Source organism: Macaca fascicularis, chromosome X (genome assembly GCF_037993035.2).
Source record: "Macaca fascicularis isolate 582-1 chromosome X, T2T-MFA8v1.1".
Lineage (NCBI taxonomy): Eukaryota > Metazoa > Chordata > Mammalia > Primates > Cercopithecidae > Macaca > Macaca fascicularis.
The window spans coordinates 11081244-11106746 of record NC_088395.1 but is presented as its reverse complement, the minus strand read 5'-3'; the positions used below and the strand labels follow the sequence as shown (position 1 = coordinate 11106746).

The 25503-nt window shown below is 38.0% G+C and overlaps 1 protein-coding gene across 15 annotated transcripts in view; it reads left to right on the top strand.

Moving 5' to 3' along the window:
* The window catches only part of ARHGAP6 (Rho GTPase activating protein 6), a 551232-nt gene that overhangs the window by 308561 nt on the left and 217168 nt on the right, over window positions 1-25503 (top strand). For 3 of the 15 annotated variants that reach the window (XR_012430353.1, XM_074030124.1, XM_065538353.2), the window contains exon 1: window positions 13791-14148. The exons of the other annotated variants lie outside the window; for them this stretch is intronic. Coding sequence is in view for 2 of the 3 variants with exons in the window: in XM_074030124.1 (XP_073886225.1) it covers window positions 14134-14148 (15 nt within the window). In the remaining variant the exon portion in view is untranslated. Of the gene's footprint in view, window positions 1-13790; window positions 14149-25503 lie in introns of those variants that run through there. 15 annotated transcript variants of the gene reach the window in all.

Sequence of the window (25503 nt, the reverse complement as noted above, 5' to 3'; positions counted from 1 at the left end):
TAGCTAAAACCTTACCCTCCCTAATATGTCACCTGGATCTTCTGACAGATACGGAACCCTGGGCCAAATGGGCCATGATGAAAATTAGAACACATGTAAGCTTTGGAGTTTATCATCTTTTGTGTGTTTTAGAAAAGAGTATTTATCCTAAGGCTTTGTTCACCCTGAGCTGTATCTTGTAAATGAAAAGTACAATGTGTGCATCTTCCATGCTGAAAAATAAACAGCAACCTTACCCTTTTGTAAACAGTAATGCAATATGCTCAAGCAAGATTTACAGATGCATCCGTTTAGATAAGCAACAAGAATCCTTATTAACAATTAGTCCTCATGCAAGACCCATGGCAATCTATGCTACATAGGAAAACTATTTTACTATCACCATGCTTTCTCCAGTGCCTAGGACAGAGTCTAGTGCACAGCATAGATCAGTCAAAACTTGTGGGTTTAGTAAATGAGTCAGATGCCATTTCAGGGATGCTGAAAGAGGAGAACAGTGTAGTCCTTCCTGCTTTAATTCTTTTTGCAGAGTGCAGAATTGGTTGAAGGCAGTTCACGTAGATAGTCCCAGGTCAGTGCAGGAAACCAGGAAGGAGAGGGCAAGAATTGACCTTGTTACTTTGCCAACTGACTCTTCTATTCTGGTTTTGCTTCCTTCATCTGGAGAAGCAGATGTGCCTGCCTGATAGGGCGGAAGCCTGGAAACCCCACAATCTGGAGGTAACATCCTGGTCTCTCAAACTTCCTGGGTGATTCATTAGCCAGCCACAAGTACAAGATCTGTCACTTCCAGAAACTCAGCCCCATCAGTGTTCTTGTGATATGAGCATAAGATCCAGAACAAATAGCAATAATTGGGAAATTTTAAATGACCATACTATTTATACATAATACTTGGTGAGGTTAAAACAACCTCACTTAAAACTTTAAATATTCCTTTGTTATAGCTAGTTCTACATGAAAGTACTGGGTCAATTTGTCCTTGTAGTCAAAGATTCATCATAAAATGGGCAGCACAGACCCCATTTCCTCCCATCTCAGAGGCAAAGGCATCTGCCATCCTGTCCAAATCCCATGCAGTTCTGCTTCATCAGGGTCACTCCAGATAGCATCATCTTAACTCTCCCCCAGCCTCAACTTCTACACACTCAGTCATCTTGTCTTGTCAAAACCCTTCCTTGAGCAAACCTCTTCTGAAAGCCATCTCTCTTTTGCAACTAAATCTCTCATAAGAATAGTTTACACTCAAAGCTAGTTCACATGCTCATCTATCTACTCCTGAACTCTCTGTTATCTGGCTTCTATCCCATCACTCCTTTGAGTCTTCTGTTTTCAGGGTTATAGGCAACTTTACTGTGAATTCAGGAGAGTGAGTCCTTATTGCATGCTACCTCTGGAACCTCTGAATCCAGCTTTTTTTTTTTTCCTGACCACCTCTTTTCTTCCCTTTTCCATAACTCTGTTATTTCTCCTTCTACTTCTGGAAGTAATATGTCTTGCTCTCCTTTGAAGGCATGTTATCCCTCATCTGCTGCTTAAACATACTTCCATCTTAGGCCTCTTCTTCTCTCACTGTAGACACATTTCTTCCACCCTTTTATCAATTCTGTGGCTTAGGCTACCACTTTGTCTTATGTTCTTCCATGTTGCAAGGAACAAAGACACACTTGGTTATTTCAGGTAGCAGAAATCCATTGTAAAGTTACACAGGAAAGAACTTAAAAGGAGAAAAACATCTTAGCCCTTGTGAAAACTGAACACCACCCCATGCAAGACTCAAAGGAAACTCATCCCTGTGCAAAGTATGACTCTAGTAACGTTTGACGTTTACCAGGCTGTAGACTTGACTTCTCTACCTAGCTAACTAGCTTTCTTTCTTTCTCCCCACCTCCCTCATTTACCCACATCGCTCTAGTCTACTCTCAAATACCTTTCCTTGACTTTTCTTCTCTTTCCCTCATGGTTTCTGCTCCTTTGTGTCATCTGATGTCTCTTAGTTTCTGCTGTCTCTTTATGTACCCATAATTTCTTGATAGATACAATTTATTCTATAACTTAAAACATTGCAATAATTTTTATATTTGCTTTCCTTCTGCTTTCAATGCCTTCTGGAACTAGGTGGAATATAAATGTATGTATGTATAAACGAATGAATGAAATATTGAATCAGATCTATTAACTTTGTATCCTCACTGGCTGCCCATGATGTCATAGTTGCCAGTTATTGAGTAACTACTATATAACTGCCATTATGCCACTTACATATTTTTTCAACCTTCCCACATTCTTAAGAAGAGATGGTTTTATGGACTGAATGTTTGTGTCCCACCAAAATTCCTATGTTGAAGGCTAGCCCTATAGCCAGTGTGATGCTATTTGCAGGTAGGGCCTTTGGGGAGTGACTAGGTTTAGCTGAGTTCATGAGAGTGGGGCTCCCATGATGGGATTAGTGCAATTATTCCAAGAAGAGGAAGGGACCAGACCTTGCTCTTTCCCTGCCATGTGAGAACACAGTGAGAAGGTGGCTGTCTGCAAGCTAAGAAGAGATCCCTCGTCAGAACTGAACTTTGCTGGCACCATGATCTCAGATGTCCAGCCTCCAGAACTGTGAAAAGTAAATGTCTGTAGTTTACACCAGCCAGTCTATGATATTTTGTTTTGGCAGCCAAGGCTGACTAAAACCAGTGGTATTCCTCTCCCATTTTTAATATATAAAAAACTATGGCTCTCACAGATTAAATTATTTGTCTTAGATCACAATGCAAGTGGTAAGGCCAGGAATTGGAACCCCAATACCGGAAATATTTTATGGTTTTCTGCATTCATTTTAAAAAACAATAAGCCAAAAGATAAATGAACAATTATTTTTTAATGAATGTGAATATGACATATTTAATGAATTTTATCTTTTTGTTCTGCTTTTCTGTTTTGGTCTATATGACTATAACACAATCATTGTAGGCATATACATTACTTAATATTGCTAAGGCATTAATCAAGATATATTTTGATAATAGTGATTAAAACGAGAATTGATTGATCTTCTATGTCTCTAGAATTTTTTAGCTTGTGAAAATACAAACCAAGAGGGAGAAATGACTGTCTTTAAATTTGTAAGGCCTATTGGATAGGGCGAATGAATTTGAGACGTTTGGCTGTAAGTAACAGAAGACTCCCCCTCCATTGGAAATAAACAGTAATGAAATTGCCATCTAAGATGACAAGAAGTCCAGCATGGCCTAGGATCTGGGTACTGTACAGAATGTCAGGATGTTGGGTCCTTCTCTCCGCAGGCTCTGTCCTGCTCTGTGTATTGTTGGCTTTGCTCTCAGGCTGGTACCAAGATGGCTGCATCAGTTTCAGACATCACATTGAGATGTGACATCGATCAGAGGGAGAAGTACAGTTTATCTCTTTCTGTTTCTATTTCATGGCAGGAGACTTTCCCAGAAGCTTCATATTTCATAGGCGGGAATTGGGCCACATGCTGTGAAAATGACTACTAGTTGCCTCCCCTTCTCCTTGCATTTCCCCCGCCTTCCTTTCACTACCTCCTGTATAGCTAACTGTCATCATGTGACTGAGTCCCCCGCAGTAAGGGCTTCCTGTTGGCTGAAGTTGTCCAGAGCTCCTAGCAGCAGTGCTGGACCTGAGATAGCACAGCAAAATGGCAGAAAAGTAAGCTAGTTGGGAGCCTCATCCCGGATGCATCTATCTACTCCTGAACAGGGTGCCCCCTGTTGCCTAACACCTGTCTTCTTTTCCCCAATAGATAAATATAATTCCCCAGGGAATTATATTTGCATCTTATTTAAAACTACTGTTATTTTTATTTCTTGCTCTTTTTTGTGGTTATGCAACCAAACTTAATCTGATATGCATTTCCCTTCTTAAAATATTCCCGGCAAATGGAATAGTATAACCACAATGGACTAAAAATAATGAGGATCTATCTTTGCAGTCTGGATGGGTCATCTACCCTTGGTCACGTAGGGGAAGGTTGAATAGCCAAATAACATTAGACCTCTCTTTGGAAGGGGGAGGGAAGGGGAAATCACTGTTGGGTAGGCAACTAACTGAGGCTGCTAATCAAGTTAATTAACTTTTCCAAGGTCACATAGCAAATTATTGGTGGAAAAGTAATTTCTTTTTTTAAAAAAAAACATTTTTAGTTTCAAAGGTACACATGCAGGTTTGTTATATAGGTAAATTGCACGTTGTGGGGGTGTGGTGTAGTGATTATTTCATCAACCATGTAGTAAACATAGTACTCAATAGGTAGTTTTTCGATCCTCACTCTCCTCCCACCCTCCACCCTCAAGTAGGCACTGGTATCTGTTGTTCCCTTCTTTGTATCCATGTGTACTAAATGTTTAACCCCCACTTATAAGTGAGAACGTGCAGTATATGGTTTTCTGTTCCTACGTTACTTCACTCATGATAATGGCCTCTAGTTCCATCCATGTTGCTGCAAAAAATGTGATCTTGTTCCTTTTTATGGCTGCATAGTATTCCATGGAATATATGTACCACATTTTCTTTATCCAGTCTACCGTTGATGTGCATGTAGGTTGATTCCATGTCTTTGGAATATTATGGATAGTGCTACGATAAACATACATGTGCATGTGTCTTTATGATAGAACAATTTATATTCCTTTGAGTATATACCCAATAATGGGATTGTTGGGCTGAATGGTAGTTCTGTTTTAAATGCTTTGAGAAATTGCCAATCTGCTTTTTACAGTGGCTGAACTAATTTACATTCAGAAAAGTAATTTCGACTTAGGTTGTCTAAAAACAAGTTCAGTGGACTTCTTTTTATAAGCTAAGCTTAGTCAATGATTTGTCATCGATATTATAACATAAATTCATACACAGCTGGGAGATGACACCTAGCTGTTAAACATTTATTACTTCATCAATTGCCTCTTACTAAGATATAGATGTGAGCAGTTACCTCTACATTGGTGAGAATCATATGCATACAGGTCAATGTTATACTCATATGGAAAGAAGCAGACAGCACAGACCACCTCGAAGTTATATATTTGGCCATGGGTAATAAGGTGGGAAAAATCTGCTTTGCTAATAATGTTGTTGGCCTGAGCTAAATATTGAAATAGCATCCCGTTATTCAGTATGTGAACCAGGCAGTGGGGAGACAGGCAAACTGGGATTGTTTTGTGTGGTGGAACAAAGGTGATCCAAATGTGTGTTTGTGTGCTTTTTAGAGTTTGAGGCCAATTTAAAATACAGTCTGCATTGCACCATGCACGTGGGTTTCTTTGTCAACACCATCTGGGTGCTGACTCTAAAAGTTTCACTTCCCTTAGCATACTATGGCTCCATTAGGAGATGGGGCACAGCACTTTGATTTCAAAGGTGGTTGGCCACATTAGCTATTTGTGGAACTTAGTAACCAGCAGAAATGATGCTGTTGGAAAATCCTCTACCTCAACTTTAATTCATATGGTTTTATTTTCTTTCTTCAGCTTTTGAGGGGCTTTCAAATTGAAGTATCAGAAGGAAACAGTGCTTTTTATATACGCATGTGTGTAGTTTTTTTCTTAGTCAACTGAAAAGATAGAAAAAACATTCTGTGTTTGTGGACAGTATTCATGTAAAATTCAAAGGCAAATTTTATCTATGTGACTGGTAAACAAATTACTAATGGCTGTTAATCCCAGTGAATTTTACAAAATGATTTGACTGGTGCTGAAGGAGGCAGGAGAACGACAGCAAATCTGAACTCTATAAAATCCCTGAAGGAGTATCTTCTTAGAAGACAAGGGAGGAAATAACCTTTTTTCAAATGGGAAGCAAATCACAATATAGAATTACAGTGTTTAATAATGCTTGTGCAAAAATGATTAGGAATTTTGAATACATTGGAATATGGTGATAGGAGGTTTGGTACTGATACACATTTTTAGCAAGCCTTTTTTTAATAGGCTAAATAAGATTTAGAAGTTGTATTGGCAATACATATGAGCAAGACTGTTTGGTTACCTTTAATCTTCCTTTAAGTGCCATTTACAGAATTAATTTGTTTATTAAACATAGTGTCCTCTTATTATCTAACAAAGTTTCTTATCCTGAAAATCTGAATAATTATGTGTTCCTATATATAAAAATATTTACATGAAAAAACTTGTTTGTTTTTGGTGTCACTAATTTAGATTGGTCCCTTTGTCTCATGTAAGATGGGTTTGGCATTACCAGAATTTACAGTGAGCAGAAAATGCTTCTGTATAGATTGATACCATCAGCTCTCAGAGGACTTGGCATTCATACAAGGAAGAAATGATTTGTAATACCTAGTACCTGAGATGTTTGCTTTATAAGGAGATGCCATAACAGATAATAATATAACAAAGTGTTATTAATGAATGGGGAATTTACCCATTTTCTAAATTCTTCTAAATCAAGCTGAATTTATTTTTAAGGAGATAAGTGCTTAGGATTTAACTTTCTTTGGGACTTTGCATTAAAATGTTTCTAGACATGGATGGAGGACCTTTATGATGATAAAATGGAACAAAATATAACAAAACAAATTTTCTGTTATAAAAAGGCAGGAAACCACCAAATCATAAAAGAATTTACAGAAGAATTGAGACCACTCATAGCTACCTGAGGAAAACAATTAAGATATAGTTAAGGCTGGGTGCAGTGGCTCACACCTGTAATCCCAGCATTTTGGGAGGCTGAGACGGACGGATTACCTGAGGTCGGGAGTTCGAGACCAGCCTGACCAACATGGAGAAACCCCATCTCTACTAAAAAAAAAAAAAATTAGCCAGGTGTGGTGGCGCATGCCTGTAATCCCAGCTACTTGAGAGGCTGAGGCAGGAGAATCACTTGAACCCAGGAGGTGGAGGTAACGGTGAGCTGAGATCATGCCATTGCACTCCAGCCTGGGCAACAAGAGCAAAACTCTGTCTCAAAAAATATATATATATAGTTAAAACATAGAACTACCATGTGACCCTATGACCCAGAAACTCCACTCTTGGTTATCTACCTAAGAGAAATGAACATATATGTCTACATGGAAATATGTACATGAATGTTCAGAGCAGTGTTATTTATAATAGCTGAGAAGTGAAAACAATCCAAATGTTCATGAACAAATAAACATATGTGATATATCAATATAAAATAATATATTTAGCCACAAAAGGGATAATTCCTGTGACAACACATGCAAACGTTGAAAATGTTATGCTAAGTAAAGAATCCAGACCCAAAAGGCTACATATTGTATGATTGGATATATATGAAATGTCCAGAACAGGCAAATCCATAGAGGCAGAAAGTGGATTCATGGTTGCTAGGGGCTGAGGGAGAGGGATGTGAGGAGTAACTGTTAATGGGTATGGATTTCTTTTTAGGGTGACGGAAATGCTCCAAAGTTGATTGTGATAATGGTTGCATGACTCTGAATGTACTAAAACTCACTGTACTGTACACTTTAAAGTGGTAAATTTTATAGTATGTGAATTATATCTCAATTTTAAAGAAAGATACAATTTAGACTCAAATTCGAGAAAAAGCAGACCTGGCTACTATTTCTAGCTTTTCTATCCACAGAACAGTTATTTATTAAGTAAATCGCTATATCCCTAGTGTACTGCTGTTCATGACTTGTGGGATACCCAAGATAATTTCTGGGTTTTAAAAGGGTTTTAAAAGACTTATTAGCACGAGGGAGATGTCATCTGTCACACAGGCAGAATCTTTGCAGCTGGCCAGAGAGACCCCATATCCAAAAAGTAATGCAGCTTTGGGGGAAGAAAGGAGAAAAAAGTACTATATCTGTTTGAATACAATGGATAGAATTAGGAGTCTGATTAACTGACCCAAACACATAAAATTTGGAAAACAATAAAGACATGAGCCAAATCATAAGAGTGTAAGATGTGAGTTTCCCTAACCCCATCCCTCATCTAACTTAGAAAGAGAAAACATTTTCCATCAACTGAGTGGGAAAAAAGCCAGGAATCTCCATGGATCAGGACCCCGTGGATTTCTTCCATCCTTATTGCTTTGGAAGTGATAAAGTCCAATGATGAGCCAGTGTCTATAAAGAATTATGCTTTGCGTATAAGCCTGTCATTTTGAAATTATATTATAAAAGGTAAATAAAGGAAAATGACTTCCCAATTCAATGCAGTTTGGGGTTGGTCCATAAGGACAATACTATTGTAATTAATATCTAAAATACAGACAACAGGATCAAAAGCCATAGCATTTTAAATTGATCTGAACTATCACTTACTGGCAGGTAATACAGCGGTTATGAAATTCCTCAGCAAGAAAAGGTTACAATGGATTAATGAGAGATACAGGCTCAGGTAGTATTATGTGGGTAGCCAACATAGCAACAAGGAGGTAAAGAGGATATTTGAAAATGCACTCCCTCCATCAATTATGCTCTACAATAATATTCTAATCTTACTTTAACACTGTAGCATCATTTTCTTTATTTCCGGGTCCAGGCAATATGGATATTTTGTGTTAATTATGAAATAAATTCTCAATTTGCTTTAGTATAATTTAATACATAAATGGATGTAATTCTTCTAGAAAGTTTTGTTAGATATTAAGGTACATATATCAAAACATAATGTATGCTATATATTTTATATCATATCAAAATATATTACATCACTATAGTGTCAAAGCACAATCTAACAATATTCATTAATGTCCCATCAGACATTAAAAAGTATATTTTAAAAAGACAAATTTTAAAAACTAACAGTGATCAAGAGATTTAAGAAAAAACCCACAGTAACATATTACTGTGATATTTTTCTCAAAAAAGCAGCAAAAATGTTTATATCACCTTGATGTCAAAATACTTCCACTTAGGTTGGGGTCATATATCCTAGTGAAAGTAGTCAATCAAATAGTCACCTTGCCAAACTAGTTTCTTTTTGTTTTTGTTTTGTTTGTGTGTTTGTTATTTTACTTTAAGTTCTGGGATACAAGTGCAGAACGTGCAGGTTTATTACATAGGTATACATGTGCCATGGTGGTTTGCTGCATCTACCAACCTGTCATCTAGGTTTTAAGCCCCAAGTGCATTAGGTATTTGTTCTAATGCTCTCCCTTCCCTTGCCCCCCACCCCCAAACAGGCCCCAGTGCGTGATGTTCTCCTCCCTGTGTCCATGTGTTCTCGTTGTTCAACTCCCACTTAGGAGTGAGAATGTGTGGTATGCCAAACTAGTTTCTATTGTTGACTACTCATTCCTCATTCTTTAACCTGAACTCCCTGGAGCAAAAGTAGAAAGTTAATCAAGCTACTGCCTAGTGCCTAAGGTGTCATGAGGACTGTGAGAAAGAATAAAACATCATTCCAGCATTGGGAGGGAATGGACTAGGCCATAGGGCACTGGGACAGCTGTCTTTTACTCAGTTGTCATTAGAATAGGACTAGCATTGAATAAAATTCTAAAGTTTGGTTTGAACCTTTATTAGTTAATTAGTATTAATTCATTTATCATGGGAACTATGCTACCTGCTACACTCTTCAGCCACCCAAAACCAGCCGTAAACTGCTCTTTCCCCATTTCCAGCCATCCCCTTCTCCTCTAATGAAGCCCTCCCTCTTCCTTATATCGCTCATTGACACTTTACACAGGAGAACTGAATTACAGTTGTGGTACCCTAACGGTCATATGTTTGGCCACTCACCCAAAACAGGATTCCTTTTCACCACATTCAGAATGGATAATCAGATGGTTATCTGCATGAACCTTTAAGTATTAAGAATCCCCTTCCCCTTAAAGTCACTTATCCTTGGGTTAATGTTTTCTTTAGATAGAGTCTCCTTGAAGGAGGCCCAGGCCTACTTCCTGAAATTCTCATTCTGTCATTTGAAATCTGCTCTCTTGAAAGATAGGCCAGATCTACTACTTCAGCATTCAAATATTTTAGGTCAGCGTTTCTATTACCGCACAGCCTTTGCAACTTCAGACTAAATATCAGTTTCTTTCATGGATTTCGAAGGTTTGTGAAATGACCAAGTTTTCACCATCTTCCCCTCCCTAGCCTCACTACCCTCTTCAGAACTTGTTGGATGCCTCAATGTCTTTCAAAGGTGTGACCTCCAGACCAGAGTTTAGTGCTCCACGTGTGCTCTGGCTTGGGTGGAATCCATTGTGTGGTCACTTTTCTCTTTTCTTGAGTTGGATTCCAGAGTTTTTTTCATGCAGCCCAAGTTTCCATTGCCTGGTGTAATGCTTTTGTCAGACTTGCAGTTCATTTGAGCTTATTGGATAATTGTTGGCTCATTAAAAATCCTACCTCTTGTTTTTCACAGAATTAAACTCAAGTTGCTTCTCTCTTTCTAATTAATTGTTAAAATTTAAATGCAAATTTCTAATTTCTTGAATTTTTAAAGTATCATCCTAACCTTTTGATCTAATAAAATTATATATAAATTACAATTGTATTTTAAAACCCCAATTCTCTCTTCTCTCTTTTTTTTTTTTTTTTTTTGAGACGGAGTCTGCTCTGTCACCCAGGCTGGAATGCAGTGGCCGGATCTCAGCTCACTGCAAGCTCCGCCTCCTGGGTTCACGCCATTCTCCTGCCTCAGCCTCCCGAGTAGCTGGGACTACAGGCGCCTGCCACTTTGCCCTCTCTTCTCTTATTTTATGCATTCTTCCTAGCTTAGTTGTCTAGTAAAAATTTGAAAATCATAGTCCATGCTTTTATGTAAGTTGCTGATGAAGATGTTAAACAAGATGGGACCAGGTACCTGCAATGGTAGATTTGCCTACTTTATTAATTAGTACCTGATATGCATAGTTCTTCAGTCCATCTGTATGTACAGCTATATTTGCTACATTTTACTGTCTGATCCACAAAGTTTCCAGAAAAGTTTGTCCAGCACGCTGCTGAAATCAGTAATTTATCTAAATCTTTTGGAGTCAGGTTCCATGGTAATGGAAGAAAAGTGGATATATGGTTTGTGGGGAAAATATGTGGAGACTGATGAACTCTCAGGGGATCCTTCTACATAGAAGAACTATGTATTATTGTGTTTACCTTTCAGTTTATTCTATCACAGATGGCACTCCTGTCCTAACTAAAATTTTATAATTAGTAGTCCTCATTTTACAATAAATGATGACAATGATGGTGGTGATGATAGTGGTGGTGGTGATCATGGTTATAATGATGGTGATGAACATATATATATATATATATATATATATATATATATATATATATATATATATATATCTTTCCATGTGCCAGGTACTACAGAAGTGCTTTATACTTTTTATCTCATGTAATCATTGCAACAAACTTGTAGGCTAGGTGTTGCTCACTGACCCTAACCAGTTTAGATGTTCACAACTGTTAGGTTCTCTTTGGTAGATAATGGAAACACTGAAGAAGTGACAAGTGGTAAAAGTTAACTGCCGTACTACCACGTCACTACCAGATTGTATGAAAGAGCAAATTCTTCTACGTAGATAACCATTTAATAGCCAGCAGGCACCAAAAATCCAGCCTGTTTTGGTAGCTTGGAGATAATCAATTTATCTGTCTTTTCAGGCTTTCTAAGCATTTCTTTGCATGAAAAATTTGCCTGATGCAGTCACAAATGATTGTTGGCTCATTAAAAATCCTAGGCAGTGACTTTTCTAGAATATGGCTTCACCCACTCTGTGGGTACACCCTTTCCAATGATGAGGTCAAGGAAAACGTTCAGAAAGTACAGAGAGGAGGCAGAACAATTAGGGAGGAGAGAACTAAAATAAAAGTGAGAGATCAGACAAAAATTCATTTGGGCTACTTGCCACATTTCCAATTTCAAACTCCTTATCCTAAACCGGGTTTGTTTAACTATCAAGAAATAGGTGTGGCCCTTGGGACAAGTTGGCTCAGATTGACATACTACCATGCATACACACACACACACCCACACACACACATAGTGTAAGCAATACTGTTGCTTGAGACAGGTTGTTTCTGATTAAATAAGGACACCCTAGCAAATATCTCAACACTAAAGACTTCTAAGTACTGGCCAAGTTCAGTAAATTTCCTAAAAGGAAGAAGTTTAGTTCTCAGGGTGACTTGAAATTAGAACTCTTTTTTTTTTTTTTGCTGTTTTTATTTTTAAATGCTTTTGTCTTGGAGAGAGCACTATGTGGAATTAATATCCCCTTCTGTCTCCACAGCACCACACTAGTCAGCCTAACTTAGAGAGGGAAATTCTGTGTTGCCTTTTTTCCAAATACCCGTTAAAGAACTTTTGCTGGGGCTTACCTCTGTGTGTTGATCAAACTGAAAATTTTCCAAGGATCTGAGGCTTCTCTGGAGGGTAGATTGGCGTTAAGATTTCTTCAATAGTGCAAAGGATGATGTTTTTCACAACCAACACAGACGTGCATGCTTACAGTTTACCTTCAGTCTGGAAACATGTTAATGAGGCATGGATTTCTAATTGGCTACCCACAGATGGATATGGTACTAAGTATGCTTGAACTGAATAATATAATTTGAAGGCATTTCCACAGGTCAGTTGGCATCTATTGTATAAAAAATGAAAGATTATATATATGTGCATATGCATATATATATGTAGTATATATACCTATACATAGTATATATACATCAATCTGGGTGAACATAGTATATAGGTATAATATATAGTCTACATATGTGTATGCATCCATATATTATATGCCAACTAAAATATCATTATCAGGCATTTAAGAAACCTACCTAAATCTGCTCTTACCTCATTTCAGATTCCCCATGGGTACTGGAATATTTTATCCTTGGGGATGATTAAGTAAGAAAGATATAACACCAAAGCTGACTTATCACTAGTGACTCAGTACTGGAGAATTGAGAATTATTCAGATGTGCCAAAATCTCTCTTCTGACGCCCTACATGGAGGACAAGTCACTACACTGAAGTTGGCCCTTGTCTGTTCCCTTGTCCTTTGGTTAAGAACTTTGATCAACTGACTTAAGGCCTCAGATTTGGGAGACCCTTTGCTTTTTCATGCCCTAATTTGGTCTCCAGGGGTTTCTGTGCTGTCAAGTAGATAAGGGAGACCCTACTTCTTACTGATAAATAAACTACAGATATACCAAAGGTACCTGCTTCAACATGACCATTGCCTTATTTGGACCGTTAAGAGTGTGTACTTAAGGCTCCCAGGCAGTGAATATCCTTCATCTCCTAGCAGATTACAATCTGCTACTATAATAGCTCCCCATCTCTGTTGCATTGTTAGCTGTCCTTGTGTGTGTGTTGTGTGTGTAAACTATTTGATCTTGTATTTCATCAATTTGTACCAAACTAACTCTTTGCTATTGATGAGAACAGTATCCTTTCTACACATAAGTTCCACTTATTCAAGAGGACTATTATGTGATAATGTCTCTCAGTTGATTAGAACATAATGTTACAGAGGTATGATTTATTTTATAGTCATTTTATTAATGACAACTGTAAAATATACCCATTACTTGCCATGGAACAGATCACGTGCTGAGTGTTGGACTTGCCTTATGTTTCTCTGTGCAAGAGTTGACTCTAATGATCACTCAAGTATTTCCAGAAGGGAAAGGTGAGAAGTGATTGGTCAATGCCTAAGGCTCTCACAACTTGTGGTCTACAACCCTGTTTGACAGTGAGCTGTTTGGGCCTCGGTAGGAATTTTCCCACAGAAAGGATGTTCTCACTGGCAGGCTCCCAGGACCGCCCACAAATCCATTTAACCATAACAGAGCTGACAGCACTGTCAGGGCTGGAGTTGACTTCCAAGTGGGAAGTCAGCCTAGTATTAATAGCACAGTTCCAGCTGCACTGTGGGTCCAGCAGACTTCTGATGGACCGGCCTGGGAACCAAGGCACTCTTTGTAACATTTATGGGAAATGGAGTCCTCGTTGAGAATGGTGGAAAGACAGTACTGTGGCGGCACAAGGCCCATGGCTTCTCACTTCCCCTTTCTACTCTAATCACTTCCAGCGCCACTATCCAGCAGGACGAGACCAAGGGGAATCCTAGAGGAATCCTTCTCTAGCCTTCAAGTCTGGGGAGAGCCTACCCTGTTCCTGGCCTGGCTCACTTAGGTCGACTGTTCTCATGTTCAGGATCTTTGTAAGTTGGTTGTTTCTAGGGCACCTGTATTTAGTTATATGATATGAATGTTTATTTTAATGTAGTAGCTCTGGATCCAGGCACAAATATATTAGAATGTAAGGTTCATTTTTATTTTTAAAAGATTTTACTTCATTTTGACTAATTTCAGTTCTGATTATGATCTCCTGCTTCTTTACCAGTTTAAAGCCATCATTTTTATGCAAATAAAATGAGTGTGCATGATTGTAGTAAAACATTCCATTTTGTGGTTATAGGAGGAAATGGGAGAAGTGGGTGGTGCATTGTGTGTGTGTGTGTGTGTGTGTGTGTGTAATTTGAATATGACCTAAAGGAGGGGGGTGTTTGTTGCACCAAGACATACTTCAAGGAATTAAAAATTGTGTTGTACTAAAGGGAGGTCTTTTTCACTAATAACTTAGAAGTATTGCAGACCATTTAGTGTTTTTTGTTGGCCAGAAGTATTATAATTAACAGACTTTTTCCCCCTAGGAGCTCTTTGAATGCATAATTTCTTTAAAAAGATTTTTAAAGACTGACCGACAACCTGAAAATTATTTTCTGCTAATCCCAAGCAAATGTCTCTGTAATATAAATACTGCTTTAAAGTTATCTTATGGGGTACATATGACCCAAAGGGAAAATAACTTGTTTATTAAGTTGATTTTCTTTCTTTTTTCATGATTCACAAATTGTCAAATTCATCCTATTTGGGACAGTAGAAATATGGAAACATGTAAATGAATAACATTTTTAAAGTGTAAATCAACTAAAATGTATATGAAGCCCTGCTGGATTCTTAGGCAGTCTCTTGATATTTCTAAGTCACACTTCTCTCTTCTAGGATTCTATTTTGGGACATAGTCATAAACACAAAAGGAAGATTTCAGCACCAAATTATATTCATCTTTAAAATATTGGGGCCCTTCCGCCCTTCTAAACACTGGAAAACTCTCGAGTTTGGTTTGCCAAGACATGGGAAACTTTTTTTCCAGAATATTTTTAAGGGAAAATTATATTTTAGGGTTATGAATGTAGAATGATAACACAGATAATTTACCATATTTAATAAACCTCTATAGCTAAGTCTAGGTTCTCTTTGAAAGATCTTTTTTTTTTTTCACCCAGCCCCATAGTTACATATTTGAGGGAGTGAAACTGAGCATACAGGATTTTTGGAGTGGCAGGTCCATTTGAAATCCTTCTCATCCAATGTGTTCGTTTTGTAGAAAAGGGAACTGGAGCCCAGAGGGATTCAGTGACTTGAGCAAGGCTACTGTTGGTAATGGCAATAGTAGGAGAGGCCATCATTTACTGAAGGTCTTCTTTTTCTGGATTTCCTTACATTTTATTTTACCCTCACAACCACCTTGTAAAGCAGGGGGCCATATTCCAGTTTTACAAGTGAGAAATCTGAAGTTTGGGAAGTCCTCTAGCTGTTCAAAGTCAACAGGTACTAAGAGGCAGAGCAAGAATCCACTGATTGTGGATGCCTGATGGCTTCTGCCTCAGGGTGTTTTCCATTATACCAGACATTTCCCAGGTCTAAGTAGAAATACAAGAAGCATTCCTTCTTTATACATGTTTACTTCTAATATATCAAGAACATCTCTATCTAAGCAATCACCCTGATACTCAATCTTTTGGATAGTAGTCTGGGGTATTGGGTCTCCTTACCTTAGTTTTTCTGACAAAAAGTAATCTCCCTCCTACTGGATTTCATAATACTCCAAAATTTGTCTTCAGTGGATACCTCAACATATCCTTTGAAATGTCTATTTTATTTAGATCTGAAGAAGAGTATACTTTTTTTTTTGCTGTCATTCGGTGATTCATTCATGTATCTATTCACTAAGTATGTTTTGAATGCCTACTATGTGCAGATGCTATTCTAGGCTTTGGAGATACAGTTCTGGACAAAATAGACACAAACCCCTGCCCTGATGGTACTTTCTTTCTAGAGGGCCAAAGGATGGCCAATACATACACAGCAAACAATAAGGTAAGTGAGATGGTGATAGATACACTAGAAACAAAAAACAGAGAAGTTTGTTTAATGAGTGGAATGAGACACCAGGAAGATGGGATAGGAGTTACTTAAAAATAAACTTCACTGAGAGGGGAAATTGGGGAGTGCTTCTTATCACATTGTCAATGTAGCAAAAATTGCCAGTGTCTATTTTTTCAGCAAATTCCTTTCCAAAAATGTAAGTCTTCAATTCCCCACCAATAGTAAAATGCTTATCCTAACTCTGTCTCTATCCTTATGATATCCTCCCATCCACCCTTTATAGAACCCATTGTTATCACTATTATACAAAAAAAAAAAAAAAAACAAAAAAAAACAAAAAAAAACAGGAATAACAGAAGCTCTCTACAGATCTAAGGACAATACAATTTGAGAGTAAGAGAAGCTTAGTGCCTGGCCAATTTTTCCCAAACATCTAATTTATACGGGAGGATCCTGAATTTCAGAAATAGTGAAATTTTGGGAGGCTGGGGCAGGACAGTTGCTTGAGCCCAGGAGTTCGAGACCAGCCTGGGCAACATAGTGAGACCCTATCTCTTAAAAAAAAAAAAACTTTTTTAAATTAGCGGGGTGTGGTGCCCACCTGTAGTCCTAGCAATTTGGGAGGCTGAGGCAGGAGAATCGCTTAAGCCCAGGAGGTCGAGGCTGCAGTGAACCAAGATCACATTGCTGCACTCCAGCCTGGGTAACAGAGCGAGACCGTGTCTCAAACAAAACAAAACAAAACAGAAAAATAAATGTTCGAATGACTAAATGATGACCTCAGATCATATGGCAAGGTGATTATTATTTTATTTCCAGTAAATGATGTGCTGAGTTCCCATGGTGAGCCATGTGATTGAGCTGGATCCAGGGGCCTCAGCACTGACTTCAGAGGAGATGGTCTCTGGCCTGGAGGCACAGAGAAGGAACTGATACAGACAAAGACTTCTGATCGCAACCCAGTGCTCCTTCCCCTATCCCATAATGGGGACTCTTTTCTGTTTTCCAGAGTCTCAGAAGGGTGAGAATGGGGTTCTCAGTTACATTTGTACTTCCTGCTCTGTACTTCAAGTATGTCATAGGTTAAATGAGACTACTTGAGCTGACCTATGAACCAAAACCACTGTATCATTATTTCTATGGGAAAATGCACGTGGACTTTGAAATATCCAGCTATCTTAATAGACTTTCAGAATTGAGAAGTGTCTGTGTTGGAAAATATAAGCAAAGATCATTTAGCGTTCAGTGAGGCAAACTCTGGCTGCCCAGCCTCTAAGACATTGACTATCTCCTAGAGAAAACACAATCCTCTGTAGCCCTGAAGGGAGCATCAGATGAGATACAAATAAGTAGTAACAGTGTTTTCCAAATTGTGTGGGGAAAGTTTTCTTCTCTTCACTATGAAGACAAACTGATGGTCACAAATAGTCACTATTTTTTCCACAAAGTGGCAATTTGTGAGTGTGTATACCAGCCATTCTGTAGTTTGTCATAGTTCTCTAGGGGTATGGGGATCTATCACGGGATTGCAGCTCATTTAATCTGTATTTACTACTTTATCTATGGGCTGGACTCATGTTTCTATTAATGGTAGTAGCCAGCACAGTGTCCCAAATGCATGTTGAATGGCGTGGAGTGGAAGGACATGTTCTCTTAGCTGTTCTGTATGCTAGCAAGTGTCGTTTTCCCATCTGCCTTCCATAATGGGAATGCCATGGACATTTTGGTTCCTGTTCTACATTCCTATCATCACCTGATTGATTGGAATGATATTGCTATATAATAAGGACTTCGAACATATATAAGCATTCTGAGGAAACATGAGGTTAGATTGAACTGCAGTGGATGCTCTGTCATAGTTCAAGGGCAAGATGATTACAGTTGCCTTGACAACCATAGCTCTGCACTCTCTGTTTTATTACATACTCTTTTCCTATTTGGGAATTCTTTTGAGGAGAAACAAAAGAAAGAATGTCAGTAAAGTCTCATTTTCAATTTATGAGGCTTCTGGAAATGATAGAGTCTTATGAAGCTACAAAAACGTCTCCATTTCTTAAATTTCCCCCAAACATTGGAAAGTCCAGGCATATGAAATGAACTAAAAATAAGCTTTTACTTATGTCAAAACACAAATATCATCTTTACTCCCTATAGAGGTAATTATTTTTTAAAGACTGAAAGAAAAGATTGTTTTTCTATTTCTCTCTAGCATAGAACTATGACTTCTATTTTTCTATAAAAAGGGAAATATTTTTGCCTATGAATTTTCATTAGTATTTTTACCTGTATTACAGTTATTCAACTGCAAGTAGGTATATAAATAAAATAGTCTTACTCTAGGAAATGGCTAGGTTGAGAAACTATCAAACAGTAATATTTTAACAATGTGTTAATTTATTAATTACCAACACATCCTCTTTTAGGTTTCCTTTGTAGACCACACTAGTTTTTTTTTTTTTTAAGAGAAAAGGTGACAATATTTGGGTCTTTATAATTATTTTTTCTGTATTAAAGCAAAAATGTAGTATAAATGTATACTACTGCATGACTATAAAAGTCATTGAGAAATATTATATTTTATTTTGTCCACTCACTTGTTATTAAGTCTCTGTCTCTCTCTGTCTCTCTCTGTTTCTCTCTCTCTCTCTCTCTCTCTCTCTCTCTCTCCCCCTCTCTCTCTCTTTCTCTCTTTCTTTCTGAGACAGGGTCTCACTGTGTCACCCAAGCTACAGTGCAGTGGCATGATCTCAGCTCACTGCAACCTCCACCTCCTGGGTTCAAGTGATCCTCCCATCTCAGCCTCCCCAATAGCTTACACTATGGGCACCCACCACCGTGCCTGGGTAATTTTTGTAGAGACAGGGTTTTGCTGTGTTGCCCAGGCTGGTCTCGAACTCCTGGGCTCCAGCCATCCTCCCCTCTTGGCCTCCCAAAGTGCTGGGATTACAGTGGCTCTATGGAACAAATTTATGTTAATACTCTAGGATGGGAGTTAGGGAACTTTTCTGTAATAAGACAGATGGTAAGTATTTCAGGCTTTTGAGGCTATACAGATTTTGTCACAACTACTCAACTCTGATGTTGTAGCTGAAAGAAGTCATAGATAATATGCAAACGAATGGACTGGGCTGTGTTAAATTAATACAGCATTTACAGAAACAGACAGTGGACTGGATTTGTCCCAGGGGCTGTAGTTTGCCAACTCCTACTCTAGGAGAAAAATTGTTTTGCTTACTTATCTGTCCACAGTCTACAGGGGAGTGTAGTGCTTCAGGCAAATTGTTTCTTTTATAATATATGCCTAAACTGAGCATGATGGTGCACGCCTATAATCCCAGCTACTTGAGAGGCTGAGGTGGAAGGATCACTTGTGCCCCAGGAGTTTGCATCCATCCTGGGCAGCATAGAAAAACCCTCATCTCTTTAAAAAAAAAAAAATGTGCCTAAAAGGCCATCTTTTCACTCTGCCTTTTGTGTAAAATGTCCCCATTGCTACCATATTGGTTCTATTAGCGAGAAAGGCAGGGGTTACACACTTTTGCAACTCATTAAGGAGGGTAGAAGCAGATATTGATAATAATTTCCTTGTTTTAAAAGCTGTTAGAACATATGAAAAAAAATCAACTACTAAGATTTCCTTACACCCTAGCTGAACTGCTCAGTTAGAACTGCTCTTGAATATCAAAGGCTAATGTGCCCTCCCTGCATAAGCTGGCAATATAAACTGAGGTAGACACTGTCAGATGTAACCTCTTGGCCCCCAGCTGGCCTCCCCATCCCCATGGGGTCTCCATAGTCACCTGGCATCAACAAAAACGTGCTTTTTTCTTTATTTTCCTTTGAAGTATTCACTGGTGCTTTGTTCAAACTGATTTTAACATCCTCTTCAAGTTTTAGTCAGATACTTGGAAGAAAAATACAGAAAAACAAAAACAAATATCTATGTATTTGTTACTCAGATTTAGTAACTGTTAACACTTATTATTATTTGCTTTGGATATTTTTATCTTTTTTAAAATAAAGAATCCCTTTGATTGACACAATTGTAACCCAAGATTTTTCCCCATTCTTTCTAAAGAAGATATTGTCAGAGGAATCTGAATTCTTTTCCACTTATCAAAATTGGTTATTGAGACACAAAAGAATAGAAAGAATATTGATTTTATAGTATATATTCAGAGCATCACTGGTGCATAGTACGAATGATTTTATCCAATTTGTATGGTTTTCTGCCCATCGAAGACTGAATAATATCATGAATCTACTCCCAAGAGAGACTTAGAGAATGCATCACATCTCTTTCCTATTGGGAATGGGGTATGAATCTAAGAGACAGTAAATATAAACTATCCTAATTCATAATAGAGAGCTGGATACATTTTTCAATTTCAATGACAACTTTGAAAAGTACATTATTTTTCTCTGCTGCCTTTAACATACTTATTGCCTTGTGGTGTAAATGCTTTCATAAATGCTCTCTCGCCTGATCTTGTGTGATAGTTAGAATAGATGGTATTACAGCTCTCTCCCAGGTAAGGGTATGGATGCACTGGGATGTCTGTACAGTGTTTGGCAGTCTTGGCTGGACCTTTGTACCACCTACTGAGCTTTGAAAATGTACTGGTTCAATCCAACCAGTCTGAGCATCAGTATTCTTTTTTTTTTTTTTTTTTTTTTTTTTGAGATAGAGTTTCCCTCTTGTTGCCCAGTGGTGCAATTTCGGCTCACTGCAATCACCGCCTTCTGGGTTCAAGTGGTTCTCCTGCATCAGCCTCCCGAGAAGCTGGGATTACAGGCACCTGCCACCACCATGCCTGGCTAATTTTTGTATTTTCCTAGTAGAGATGGCGTTTCACCATGTTGGTCAGGCTGGTCTTGAACTCCTGACCTGAGGTGATCTACCCACCTCGGCCTCCCAAAGTGTTGTGATTACAGGCGTGAGCCACCGCGCCTGGCTGGGCATCAGTATTCTTAATTGATTCTACTGTACTGCTGAGGTTGAGAACCCCAGTGGACCAGTGGTTCTCAACTAGGGACTGTTTGCCCCTGCAAGGGGATATCTGACAATGAGACTTTTTTATTATCACAAATGAGAAGGGGCATCCCCTGGCATCTAGTGGGTAGAGACCAGGAATGCTGCCAAATATCCTATAGCACCCCTCCAACATAGAATTATCTGGCCTCAAAGGTCAATAATGCTTATGTTGAGTAACCCTGATTTAAGCTAGACTAAAGTCCCTCTGACTCTAAGCCATATTGTTTCCTCAGTCTCAAGTTGCTAGATTATTCAAATTAGTCATCTTGTTATTATTGCTGCTAATAAAATATATTTTAAGTAGGTTGTTCTTCAAAACCACAATGTTTACAATGACTTTTTAGTTTATCAGGAACCAAGTGATCTTGTGTCATAACCATACTGGGATAAGCAAAAATCCTTATATTAAACATTTTCAATTACTTTTATCAGAATACAAAACAAGCAAGCAAACACAAAAACAACACACCATCAAAAAGAAGAAAAGAGCTATTTCTCAACATAAATTGTTCTGTATGTATTATCCCAAATGAGCAATGTGTATTGTATAAAGCAGTGGATTTCAAACTTGAGAGTACATTGAAGTCACCTAGAGGGCTTGTTAAAATACTAATTGCTGGCCTTATCTCCACAGTTCTTGGTCAGTAGGTCCGGAGTGGGGTTCAAACAGTTGCATTTCGAATAAGTTTCCAGCTAAGATTGACATTTCTCGCCTAGGGACTATACTTTGACAATCAATAATGTAAATAATTTCTCTATATTAGCATTTCAAATGAATATTAACCCTGGGGACCATCTATTAAAGCCTCAAGTTAATACTCCTAAAAAATTAAAAAATCATTTTATCATAGCATACAAATAACTTAAAATATGATTCATCAAGAAGTACAGAGGGCTTCCTAGTTCTACAGTTACAATCAAGACAACCCTATAGAATCAAACCTTTTGCTCCCAGTTCTAAGAGCAGCAAGAGCGAGCAACAGCAAGCTTTGCTTAAGAACAAGCCTAGTAGTCTTAAGAATGCACAGCTCTCTACCTGATCGGAAATGAAGGGATGCCAGTTTGCTGAGTATTTTTGAACACATCTGGTCAGTGAGAAAGTTGGTATTTTCTGTTTCCTGATGTGTATCCTTCAAATTATACGTAAGTGCTTAAGTGAAAAAAATGACTTGATCCAAATTTCCTTAGCTTTGGATACATTAACGTATGCTCATGGAAGGGTGGATGGGATATCTAAAATTTTATTGAAGTGTATTGCCTGTCTATAAAATAATAAAACCTTAATTCCTTAAGTAATTAAAATATTTGGCAGAGGTGGCTAAATAATGTTAGATTCAAGTATGGAATCTGAAACCCATTTCAGGTATTTCAAGAACAAGTCAATGATTCATCCAGTCTATCAGCCAAAGACACTTGACAGACAGCAGTGACATGGCATTTTGTAAAAGGCATTTCCATAGTACTAGTGCTCTCATTTTGTTGTCATTCAGTAGAAAGAAGTGTATACATTTGTGAAGAAATGCATGAGGGTAATAAAAATGTTTACAAATCCACATTTTCTCAATTTAGGTGGACTTTTTTATTATTATTATACTTTAAGTTCCAGGGTACATGTGCACAACGTGCAGGTTACCTAGGTATACATGTGCCATGTTGATGTGCTGCACCCATTAACTCGTCATTTACATTAGTTATATCTCCTAATGCTATCCCTCCTCCCTACCCACTTCCCACAATAGGACCCGGTGTGTGATGTTCCCCTTCCTGTGTCCAAGTAACCTCATTGTTCAATTCCCACCTATGAGTGAGAACATGTGGTGTTTGGTTTTCTGTTCTTGCAATAGTTTGCTGAGAATGATGGTTTCCAGCTGCATCCATGTCCCTACAAAGGACATGAACTCATCCTTTTTTATGGCTGCATAGTATTCCATGGTGTATATGTGCCACATTTTCTTAATCCAGTCTGTCACTGATGGGCATTTGGGTTGATTCCAAGTCTTTGCTATTGTGAATAGTGCCGCAATAAACATACGTGTGCATGTGTCTTTATAGCAGCATGATTTATAATCCTTTGGGTATATACCCAGTAATGGGATGGCTGGGTCAAATGGTATTTCTAGTTCTAGATCCTTGAGGAATCGCCACATTGTTTTCCACAATGGTTGAACTAGTTTACAGTCCCACCAACAGTGTAAAAGTGTTCTATTTCTCACATCCTCTCCAGCACCTGTTGTTTCCTGACTTTTTAATGATTGCCATTCTAACTGGTATCAGATGTTATCTCATTGTGGTTTTGATTTGCATTTCTCTGATGGTGAGTGATGATGAGCATTTTTTCATGTGTCTGTTGGCTATATGAATGTCTTCTTTTGAGAAGTGTCTGTTCATATTCTTAAACTAGTCTAAAGTTAGATGTTACAGTATATTTTGTAGGCATAAAAATCTAAACCCCAAAGTGGCAGAATTCAAGAGTACCCATCCCTTATTTTCTACAGGAGTTCATCTGAATCCCTTGATAGTAAAGATTTTCTTTCTTTCTAGAACCTGACATAATTCCTAGTACATACCAAGTGATACTTACACTTTCATTGAATTTACTTAAATAGCTATATGAGAGGTCCGTGTATTTCTATATTTCATGAATTTCAAATTATATGTTTCAGTCCCATTTAAAGTTAGGATCCTTATAAAGAAAATCCTGAAGAGGATCCAGACTATAGTGTCCAATGTACAAATTTTTAATTGTGAGCTAGAGATTGAGAATAAAGGAAAGTTACTGGAAAATTTTCCAAGAACTAAGCCTTTCTGTTGTGTTGGTATTGATGATATATGTGTCAGTCAGCAATAAGACTACCAAAGGTAAACTAAATAATCCCGTACCATAAAATGTCTTATAAAATTTAAGCTGCTAAGAAAATCTAAGGATTACAAAATGTACCTATTCGCATAGTTCTGCGGTTGTGTGTTTAAGAGCAAACTGAGAGGTTGCTATGGCATTACTTATGCGTGCATGGCAACAGAGTGAACTTAGTGATTCAGCTTGATAAAAGAGGAAATTAGCTCACCATTTCCCTTTCCCCAAATCAGAGTCAGATATCCAAATATTTCGTTTTGAAACGGTATATCCATCAACACGTTCTAACGGATGAAAGTCAGTAGTGGGGGTGGGGGTGGGGGAAGGTTGTAAGATGAAATTCATATGTCATGTGCTTACTTTAGAGAATGCAACTTGTGTCTAAACAATCTATACATATTTCTGCATCCTTCTTTCCCCCTGATAGGATGGGGTTTCTCAGTGGCATCTGTTGGGCGAATATACAATGATGAGTAACACTTTGACAAAAGACAGCAATTTATCAGCCCATATAACTTTGTTCTAATGAAAGTAGATCATCCTAGAATTTGAGAAACATTGTTCAGCTGTGAAACTGTAATTCCCTGTGTGTAACAGCCCTCCAGGCAAGGAGTAGATTTTGCCAGCATAATATGTGAAGTTTAGTCATTATCAACTGCACAAAGCAGAGGTCAGCTGTGGGCGTACATGTGGGAGGCACTATTATGAAATCAACCCACAGCCACTGACCTGCTGGGGTGATCCAATACAAACAGAGCCAAATGTCATGAATAAATGCTGACATTTTATTACATGATTAGTTTAAATATTATTTTACTACTGTGTTTTTTCTTGTATTGTTTATCTTTCACACCTTTATTTTGTTTCCGGTTTCCTTTCTTTAAATTGATAAATGAAAAATAGGGAAGTATGGTTTGAGTCAGTACTTTGACCATGAACACAGGAAGTTAACTGAACCCACCACCACCACCAAAAAAAAAAAAAAGAAAGAAAAAAAAACCACTCCAAACCTGTGAATCTTGGAATCTTAGATTTGTTCTGGGTTGACGTGGGTTTTGGAATCATAATTTTATTAGTTTATTTTTTAATTTACATAGAGTAAAACTGACCTTCTGCAGGGTATGGTTCTATCAGTTTTGACAAATACATAAAATTGTGTAGCCAACACCACAATTGTGATACAGAAGAATTCTATATATACCACCCCCGCCACCACCAAATCTCATTCTGCCTTTTTATAGTCAACCCCTCTTTTCACCCTCAGGCTCTGGTAACCACTGACCTGTTGGAACTGTATTAATCTGTTTTTCTCCACTGTATCCATTCATGCAACAACCATTTGTTGATAATCTATGCTGAGCTCCATTTTAGGTGCTAGGGATGAAATGATGAACAAGACTGACATAGAAGTTTCCATCTAGAAACAAGATAATAAACAGTAGTAAATCAGTAATT